Here is a 10541-nt window from a genome sequence, read left to right as displayed (position 1 = left end):
GTGTGTGTGTGTGTGTGTGTGTGTGGTGGAGGGCAGTTAGAAATGGAAAGCACTGTTTTCGTTATCTGTTCTTATTCACTCCCAGATAGTTCCTCTGTGTGTGTGTGTGTGTGTGTGTGTGTGTGTGTAGGGAAGGTTTGCAGGGCAGTGGGGTTTGCATTCAGTGCTTCCAGTGTCATGACAGCCGTCATCTTCCCAGTGCGGGGCTCAGGTTTCAGTTGGTGAAGGCCTGCTTGTTTAGCCGAGTGCTCATTCTCTGTGTTCCATAGATGAGATGAACGTTTCCATTTTTTATTCTAGTTCCAACTGTTAATCCAGCACTTGCGGATTGCCCCAAACTGGGACATGTAAGTAACATTTTTATTTTTTTATAACGTCTGCTCCTCATGGTATTCTTCCTTAAGTACTTCCAACATATATTATCAAAAGCAGATTTTAAAATAATTGTACGTTATTCTGAAGTGATGATACTGTACCGTGGGCAGTTTTTCCAGGTAGCTCATTTTCAAATTTAAAAAGACTGCTTTTGCCTTTGCTTGCTAATGTGTTCAGCCACTTTGTTTTGGGTGTGAGAATGATCTCCGTCCCACGAGCATTTGCAGAGGGCACCATCAGGCTGCTCCCAGGGCTGAGCAAGGGAAGGTTTGGCTCTCGTGGACTTTACGAGCCACAAGAAAGACAGAGAAGGGAAGAACAGCCACTGTTTGTATTGATTCCTTTTATCGAGAGGCGGAATGCTACTTGTACTCCGACTCCTTAAATCTGTCATCTGGTATTGAGTTTTGAGGCTGATTTGGGCAGCGGAAGTCTGCATGTGAAAGTTCTGATAGCATGTTTGTTTTCTCGGTGCTACTCTGAGAACGGACTTGGTTTCTGCTGTGGTCCCCACGTTTGTCCTAGGAACCTGAGAAATCGCAGGTCTCTCGCTGATGTACACACTGAATGGGCCAGAGAACATGTAAGGTCACTAATTAAACAAGCAGTTCTCAGCAGCCAACATGCTCGGTCATTTAACAAACACACTTCTCCAAACGATGTATCTATATGAAGTAGCTTTCAAGTTGTAATGAAATAATATTTAGTAATCTATTAGGTTTGTTTTCTACTGGATACCAAAGGGATACTTTGTTGAACTAGTAGTTATTCAACTTGGTCAATATTTGCAGAACAGATCATTGTAAAACATTCTATTTTAGCAAAGAAGATAAGTATATGTTAAACTATTTTGATGGTCACTTTTTTAAAAACTAATGTATAAACTCATTGGTCTACAAGCAATTAGAACAGAGGCTGCAAATACTATTTCTCTTTAAGACTTTTTGACATTTGAATTTTTGTCTTTCTTGTTAAGCAATAACTTGTTTAAATTTTGCCACCTTACAAACAATGCTGCAAAGGACATGGCTGTTCATGTCTCCTGTGCACATAAGAGAGGGTTACTCTGGGCTGTACACAGGGTGCCACCGTCATGTGATGTTGGAAGCCATGGCATTCATGGTGGACAGGTTTCAGCAGAGCTTCTAGACAGACAGACCAGGAAAGACAGCTGGTTCCAGAGAAGGACATCACGCTTGGTAAAGTTAGAGGGTCGGTAAAAAGGAGGAAGACCCTCGGCGAGTGGCCGCAACAATGGAATCAAACATTGGAACAATTGTGAGGATGGCTCTGGACAAAGCAGTGTTTCGTTCTGTGGTACACAAGATAGCAACACACACCGGGAGACTGTGCTTGCCCTATTGCATTCAATTCTTATTTCACGTACTTGTATTCTGTGTCCATAGCTGTGTACCGTAACTAAGTGTGGCGGGAGCAGTGTCCTCGATTCTAATTCACCTTTTTCAGAAACGCTTCTCTGTCCATTTACAGACGTGCCAAGGTCGCCCGGGTGATTGGATTACTGGCCTCACACACAATTGAGCTCCAGGAAAATACACCTGTTACTGAGGTAACGTGGCTAATAACTACAGTGTTCTGAGTGACAACACGATGGCTCTTGATTGTGCAATTCAGGACATGCCGCTTTCTCTGCCCTCCACTAATTTTCTTCCGTGGTTTGTGGAAATAGTTATAAAACAATAACCTCGATAGATCTCTAGGTTTAAGGCCAGCAGCTCATTTACACATCGTGACCTGTTAGTATTAAAGGGGACCTGGCGGAGTTACGAGGCTGGTGGAATGCATGGTGTGCATTATTACTCCAAATACTTGTGGACGAGGTTTCTTTTTATTGAGCAATTCTAATTCTTTGACAAACACTTTGGGTTTTTGGTGAGAGTCTACACAGCAAGTTGAGTTCCCATTTGATCCTTCTGTGCAGATTGTTGAGTGACATTAGCTACTGGTGTCACGGCGTGGCCACCTTTTTGTGCTCATTGGCTTCCTGTATTTGTATCCTGTCTGCTTGTGTGTGTGTGTATATATATATATATATATATATATATATATATATATATAAAATCATTTTATTGGATATATATAAATAGAAATATATATATTAAATATATAAATACATATATTTAATCATTTTATTGGAGGCTTGTACAGCTCCTATCACAATCCACCCTTCCATTCATTGTGTCAAGCACATTTGTACATATGTTGCCATCATCATTTTCAAAACATTTTCTTTCTACTTGAGTCCTTGGTATCAGCTCCTCATTTTTTCCCCTCCCTCCTTGCCCCCCTCCCTCACGAACCCTTGATAATTTATAAATTATTATTTCTTTATGTCTTACACTGTTCGGCATATCCCTTCACCCACTTTTCTGTTGTCCATCCCCCATGGAGGGGGTTATATGTCAATCATTGTGATCAGTTCCCCCTTTCTCTCCCACCTTCCCCTTACCCGCCTGGTATCTCTAGTCTCATTATTGGTCCTGAGGGGTTTATCTGTCCTGGATTCCCTATGTTTCCACCTCTTATCCATACCTGTGTACATGTCTTGTCTAGCTGGATTTGGAAGGTAGATCATTTAAACCACATGGGAAGGTGTGTAAAGGTTACACGCAGTTACATTATCATTAGTTAATAGAAGGGATTTGAGCATCTATGGGTTTGGCATCTTTGGGGGCTCTTGGAACCCCCCATGTGTACCAAGGGACAAACAGGCCGCATCCTGTTTTCTCTTGCTGCTCTCAAAATTCTCACTTGTGAGTTTCAAGAATTTTATTAGGATAATGTTGTATCTCTTTTAATGTGGGGTTCCCGTAGCTTCTTGTATTCGTAGTCTGCATCATCTATTCAGGTCTGGAAACTCCTTCCTGATGATCTCCTGGTAAGTAATGTCCGTGTCTTTGTTGTTGCCAGGAGGCTGTGGGATTCCAGTCGTTCAGATGTTAGATTTCGTGATTGAATCCCATGTCCCCCTTGTGTTTGTTGTTTACTCATGAGGCTTGATACGCGCAGCTATTTTGTCTTCTGTTTCAGATGTTCCTCCTGTCTCTTGCTGAGTGCTTCTCTGGCTTCTTCCAGTCCAGTGATGCTGCTCTTGTTTCAGCAGTTTTCACTCTTTAAGGTCTTCAGTTCCTGGTTGGGTCTCTTCCGCTGCTCCACTTCTTCCCCGGTTTCCACTCGCTTCTTTCCCGGGTGCTTTCTGAACATGATCAGTGATTTTTGTTCGTCCGGACTGTGTGGTCTGGACTGCATGGCTTCTGACTGATTCTCCTCTTGTGATTTTTGTGTTTTATTTTTTGTTGTTGTTGAAGTCGGGCCTTTTTGTTACTTTTATAAATTGTAATGTCTGTCTTGGTTTTGTGGGAGAATTGTTTTGATTGGCTACTCTTGATGCCAATGCTTAGCTGAAAGGCTGGGGCCTGCCACCCTACCCCCTGTATCCACGATGAGTCAGAATTGCCTCGGTGGCAGCAGCCTGGGCACTTTTTGATGACCCCTAGAGGGCATTGGTCCTCAGGGTTCCCCCCCACCTCCCCTGCCCAATGCTGATTATGGAGTTCTGGATGCTTGAACTCTGGAATTTATTATGCATGCGTGGGGGTTGGCTGTTTGCAGACACTGACGTAAGTGATTGGGGAAGGAGAGATGAGCTGCCTTTTCCTCTGGGTGCCCCTCTTCAGGCCACTCACGGTGCTCTGCTGGGGTGTTTTCCCTGCGACCTTGTGGTTCCCTCTACTGGGTGCCCATCTGCCTGATTCAGCAGCTCTGCCTCACAGCTCCTGGCCTCCTTTTGCCCCCTTCCCACTGTGTTGGAAGCCAGCTACCTGAGGCCCTTTGTGGCCCCCGAGAAAAATCAGGCTACAGTTTCTTGAGGTCAGCGCCCTTTTGCTGCTCTCCGTTTGGAGCGACACCCATGCCTGTGTCCCCCTGTGGCTGTGACGAGTGAGCACCCCCGATGTGCGTGGGGAGGTTCTCACAGCTCTGGGCTTCCCCCCTTGGACTCCCCTGACTCTCATGTACCTCAGCTACCCTCCGGAGTTCTGGAGCACAGTGCTCGCTGGGCCGTGAAGGTCAGTGGAGCCTCCACTCACTTAGTCGTCTTGTTCAATAGAAACCCGAAAGTTCCAGAAACAGATGGGAGGCACTGGGTCCGCAGAAACGCAAAGCAAACCACAGTGCAATAGCAAGATAGGTAGGCGAGCGTCCATTTGACTCCCACTGGAAGAGCTGAGATTTTGTCAGTGTCTGCAAACAGCCAACCCCCACGCATGCATAATAAATTCCAGAGTTCAAGCATCCAGAACGCCATAATCAGCATTGGGCAGGGGAGGTCATTCCCTGGGAGTGACATCAAATGCCACTATTAGCATTTGTCGGGATAGCTGTAGAAATACAAGCAGTAAGGCCCGCTGCAGGGACCCTGAGAGTCTTCACTTCACATCGTGACTACCTACCACTGACAAAAGACAGCCAGCCAGTCGTAAACGGGGCAATGGTCCTGACCACAGTGACCACTAAACACATGAGAAGGAGAGCTGAGATTCACAAACAAACACCTGCTCTCCCCCTCCCCAGAAAAAAGCAAAATAAGTGGCGAGCATGTTGGGAAACCGGAGCCTTTGCCTGTTGATGGCAAGGAATGCAAAACGATGCAGCCGTGGACGAGAGTAGTGTGCCAGCTAGTCCACGAACTCACCATCTCCCGCGATCAAGCTCTTCTGGGAATCTTCCCCGACAGGCTGGAGAGCAGCCACCCAGCGACTGTCGTCATAACCCTCTTGGAAGAGGGGACACAGCGGCTCAGTGCCGAAGAGCACCACCCTCGGGCCCCACACCCGGTTGCAGGGTGCAGACGGAAGCCCCAGGGATAAAAGAGGGGAAGTTTCCTCAGAAGGGATTGAGCCAGATCCTGAAAACCCAGTAGGAGGCAGAGCCAGGGGCGAACAGCAGAGGCCCGGAGAAACCCACCGCCACCGCTGAGCGGGGAAGGGGCAGCAGAGGCGCGCCCTAGCAGGAGCAGACGGGCACACAAGGGGAAGCACGCTGTTCACCAGCCCAGCGCTCCCTTCCTCAACCATGCAGCTGAGACCAAAGGGTCTGCACTGACTAATGCAGCGATGAGAAAATAAGGGCGCAGGGCAAGCCCAGGGCTGGAAAGAGGAGCAACCAGAATACAGCTGACACGCTGTGAAAAAAATTAACTTCACTGAACGGTGGGTGAAGGAATTGTCATCCTCCAAATCCCCGGCCGCGGAGTCGATTCCAGCTCATCGGGGCCCCGTCGAGGGTTTTTAGGCTGCACATCCACAGGTGCAGCCAGCCTCTCCGCTCCCGCTCACTGTGTCTGGTGGGTTTGAACCACCGACTCTGGTTGTCACTAGCCCAAGGCCTCCCAGCGGTGTCATCAGGGCTCCTTAGACATTGTCACATGGAAACCAGATTTGCTACATAAACTTTCACCCCGAGTAAGAAAACATTACACAGAAAGGCCTCTAACCTCTGTGATGGGAGGCAGGTCAGTGTTCTACAGACGAATCCTGACCTGAAGGCGGGGTACTGATCCAGAAGACCAAACTCTCCTGGACTCTTTTTGAAAGCCATGGAGGCCGGGAGAATCCCGGACACTTTTGTCCTTAGATAATCTCTAATCCTCAGTCTAAAATCTCCTCTGAACATAAAAGCAAAATCAAGCCTATGGTAGCTTAACTGCTCTTTGGAGAACTACGTATATGGGATCAAACAGGTGAGAACAACTCCCAAGGTACGAGAGAGCATTTCGTGGGGGCCGTGAGTTGATGTTCCTGGCCTGGGGAAGGACCTGCTCCACAAAGGAAGGGGGAGAATGCCCGGCCAACTCCCAGAAGGCCCTCCGCGTCACTGAATTGTACGTCGAGAAGCTGCGGCAGCGATGTCCGTTCTGTGCGTGTTAGTAACAAAATGCATCACCCCTTAGCGGCTCTGACACTTCAGGCCTTAGGGACACAGAGCGGATGCGAATGAACTTTGGTGCAGAAGGAGCCAACCGTGGAGGAGTATCACCTTTGATGCGGGCTGCAGTCTTTCCCGAGCAGTTTGGTTTCTCAGAAAAACCAGGAACTGAAGAGGGGACGTTTCTCATGAAGGAAGACAAGATCAGTAGAGAAAAGGATAATTTGCAAGGAATCGAGTAAGGAATCTTGGTCACTGGACCTATTAGCTGTTCAAACCTGTAGTGCTGGATGTGAACATTCTGCTGCCCGGATCAGACTAAAGATGCCCTGAACCCAGTGGTCAGTCTTAACACCACTGTTGGTGAGATGACCAGAGTCCTGCCTCCTGATGTGGTGCGAGAGGAAGCTCACAGCACCATCTCTCAAGTAGTCTTCTCCCCCGCACACCGACTCTTGAGCATCTAGACCGAATTCCACTTGATAGGAAAACACAGTGGGCTAACAGACCACCTCCCTCCCTCCCTCCCTCCCTCCCTCCTTCCTTTCAGAGCATCACAGTATTGATGAAAGGACCGAGCAGCCATTGGCGGGGATGTGTGACCTCCTCTCTGGGGCACGGACAACAGAAAAGTGGGTGAAGGGAGACATTGGACAGGGAAAGATATGACAAAATAATAATTTATAAAGTATCAAGGGTTCATGATGGAGGGGGGAACAGGGAGGGAGGGGATAAAATGAGCTGATGCTAGGGACTTAGGTGGAGAGCAAATGTTTTGAGAATGATGAGGGCAATGAATTTACAAATGTGCTTTATGCAATTGATGTATATATGGATTGTGATAAGAGTTGTATGAGCCCCTAATAAGATGATTAAAAAAAAAAGTTCTACAGATAAAAAAAAGAGAAAACAAAAGATTGAAGAACAAAAAGGGGGAGAAAAAAGAGAGAGAGAGAGAAAAAAAAAACATACATAATTCCAGGTCTGTCTGCTGACCGTTATGAGTATCTCCTCACTGGTCCTGGGGGAATTCTGGGATCTACCCCTCTTAGCCTGAAGTCGATTTTGGGATCTCTTTAGGGGCTTTGTGGCTTTGCTTTGCTCCTGTTGCTGATCTGTTATGTTCCCTTCTTAGTTTGTCCTGCTGCGGGGTGTGGGTAGGAGGAGTTCAGACCACCCTACCTCCCACTGTGTGTCCCCAGTATTGTCCTCTGTCCCAGTATACTCCAGTAAGGGGAGAACACATCATAAGCTGTGGTTGGCCCTACAGCCCTCTCTGAGCCTTAGCAACTCCGTGCAGGGCTTGGTGTGTGGATATGGGGTCTCGACCAACCGCCCCTCTCTCTTTTTCCTTCTTGGTCTGCTTCTGTGTGGCCGTGGCAGGCCGGCCCCTCTCCTCAACCTGTAGGTTTAGTGTTGTCCTCTGTCACACATACTTCTAGGGACAGGTGAGTTTGTCTCTGGGTGGGGTGGCCTGGCACTTCTTGAGGGACACTTGCCCCGGTGCTTCCTCCGGCTGCATTCTCTGGCTGGCGTGCCTCTCTGCAGAGACCACATCCCGTGTCTCCTCACAGTGCTGCTTCCGTCCCGCTGGCCACTGCCTTTTGCAAACACGGTGCCTCCTGGTGCTGCCTCTATTATCCGGGCTCTTGTTTCTGTTGCACCCACACTGTTACCTTCCTGAGTGTCTGCAGTGTTTTCTCTCTTTCTTTGTTAAATATCATTTTCTAGGGGCTCTTATATAGTTCTTATCACAGTCCATCCATCCATCCATGGTGTCAAGCACATTTGTACATAGGTTGCTGTCATCATTCTCAAAACATTTTCTTTCTATGTGAGCCCTTGGTATCTGCTAAGTTCCCGCCCCTCTCCCTCATGAACCCTTGATCATTTATAAATTGTTTCTTTTCATGTCTTACACTTACCGCTGTCTCCCTTCACCCACTTTTCTGTTCATCTTCCTGGGAGGGGATTAAACGTCGATCATTGTGATGATACCCCTCCTGGTATCGCTACTCTCATTATTGGTCCTGAGGGGTTCATCTGGATTCCCTGTGTTGTGAGCTCTTATCTGTACCAGTGTACATGCTCTGCTCTGGCCAGATTTGTAAGGTAGAATTGGGGTCATGATAGTGGGTGGTGATGGTAGGAACACATTAAAGAACTAGAAGAAAGTTGTGTGTTTTGTTGGTGCTATACTGGACGCTGACTGGCTCGTCTCTTCCTTGTGACCCTTCTGTAAGGGGACGTCCAGTTGTCTAAAGTTGGGCTTTGGGTCTCCACTCTGCTTCCCCTCATTCACGAAGATATGATTTTTTGTTCTTTGATTCCTGATACCCGATCCCATTGATTCCTCATGATCACACAGGTTGGTGTGGTTCTTCCATGTGGACTTTGTTGGTTCTCAGCTAGATGGCCGCTTGTTTATCTTCAAGCCTTTAAGACCGCAGATGCTATATCCGGGCACCATCAGCTTTCTTCACCACATTTGCTTATGCATCCATTTTTTCTTCAGCGATCGTGTCTGGGAAGGTGAGCATCATGGAATGCCAAGTTATTAGAACAAAGTGTTCTTATGTTGAGGGAGTACTTGAGTAGAGGCCCAATGTCTGTCTGCTACCTTAATACTAAGCCTATAAATATATGTACATAGAGCTATTTCCCTGTCATTATATTTTTAATATATTTACATATATACATGCCTGTATTTAGACCTCTATGAATGTCCTTTGCCTCCTAGTTCTTTCCTCTTGTCCCACTATCATGTTCATCCTTCATTTGGGTTTCAGTAACTCCTCTCGGCTACATTGCCCTTGATCAAGCTCACCAGCCATCCTACGCCCTCCTCACCATCGATTTTAGATCACTTGTTCCTGCAGCCCTGGGCTTGTGGACACCTTCCTTCCTTTCCCCTGCCTCCCCATCTCCTGTGTCCCCCTAAGAACTGTCAGTCTCATTTTTTTCTCCTCTGGATTGTTTATCTCACCTGTCTTATCTAGATGGACATGCAGAGACAATAATAAGCACACAAACAAGACGGAGCAAAACAAAACAACAAAAGAAAACAAACAACAACAATGGAAAGAAAAGCCTGTAACTAGTTCAAGGTCTGTTTGTTGACTTTTAGGAGTGTTTCCTGGTCCAGTCTTATCGGTGCCATGCCCTGGCCCCAAAGTCTTATTTTTGGTATTCTTTGGGGAATTCATTGTTTTACTCCCCTTGCTGCTCTGTTGCATGCCCTTAGTGTTTCGCCTGGATGTGGTGTGGTCAGATCAGGCACAGTTCCCACACTGCCTCCAGTGTTGTCTCTCGTAGCGCTGTGGGTCAGTGAGGGACATGGGGTCTTGTGGTGGGTTCTGGCCCTATGGTCCTCTCTGTGCGTTGGCTGCTCTGAGCGGGAATATCGTTCTTGGGGCCTGGTGGGCCAGGTTGTCTTCTTCTCTCTCTCATTTCCTCTTCGTTTGCTCCTGTGTGCAACGTTTTCTTAATGTAACATGCAACCATTTGGGGAAGTGCAGACTTTGCTCATTTGGGAAAAATAAAGGAGTGAGCTGTGTTGTTGAGCGATTTGGTACATGACTCTGCACTAAGCACCCTACATGGTGAAGTAAGTTCTGTGGAATAATCAGTGCATACCATAACGTGGAACTTTTGCCCTTTGTTATGTCATCTTTTAATATTGTTTCTCATTTATTATTTCTCAGTTAAACATTAATTCTTGCTGTGAGCAACAGCTGTGATACTTGACTCAGCCACCAGGGGTCACTCAAACACTGGGAACAAAGTTTTCCAACTTGAAAATTTTTTTTTCTGATGTTTGTATTAGGAGCACTGCTTTTGGCAATTGAAATCCAGCTGTGGCTCTGGCATTTTTGTTTCTGCAAAAATTCCAGTCTTTTAAAAACCATTAGTAAGTCATTTTATTGGTGGCTCTTACAGGTCTTATAACAATCCATACATCAGTTATATCAAGCGTGTTTGTTTGTATGTTGCCACCATCATTTATGAAAACATTTTCTTTCTACTTGAGCCCTTGGTATCAGCTCCTCTTTTTTCCCTCCTGCACCCTCCCACCCTCGTGACCCCGTGATAAATTTTACATTATTATTGCTTTCATATCTTTCACCACCTGCTGTCTCCCTTCACCCATGCTTCTGTTCTTCCTCAGGGGTTGGGGTGGGGGCTATATGTTGATCATTGCGATGGGTTCCCACCTCCTT

At 46.8% G+C, this 10541-nt stretch overlaps 1 protein-coding gene across 1 annotated transcript in view; it reads left to right on the top strand.

The window, feature by feature from the left end:
• Window positions 1-10541, top strand: part of ULK4 (unc-51 like kinase 4) — a 606607-nt gene that overhangs the window by 51015 nt on the left and 545051 nt on the right. The window contains exons 16-17 of the mRNA XM_030886939.2: window positions 301-347; window positions 1867-1945. Coding sequence (XP_030742799.2) covers window positions 301-347; window positions 1867-1945 — 126 coding nt within the window. The remainder of the gene's footprint in view (window positions 1-300; window positions 348-1866; window positions 1946-10541) is intronic.

The sequence above is a fragment of the Echinops telfairi genome, unplaced genomic scaffold (genome assembly GCF_000313985.2).
Source record: "Echinops telfairi isolate 266 unplaced genomic scaffold, ASM31398v2 ScPeMD7_4225;HRSCAF=4972, whole genome shotgun sequence".
Classification (NCBI taxonomy): Eukaryota; Metazoa; Chordata; class Mammalia; order Afrosoricida; family Tenrecidae; genus Echinops; species Echinops telfairi.
This window is presented reverse-complemented; position numbering and strand designations above follow the sequence as displayed.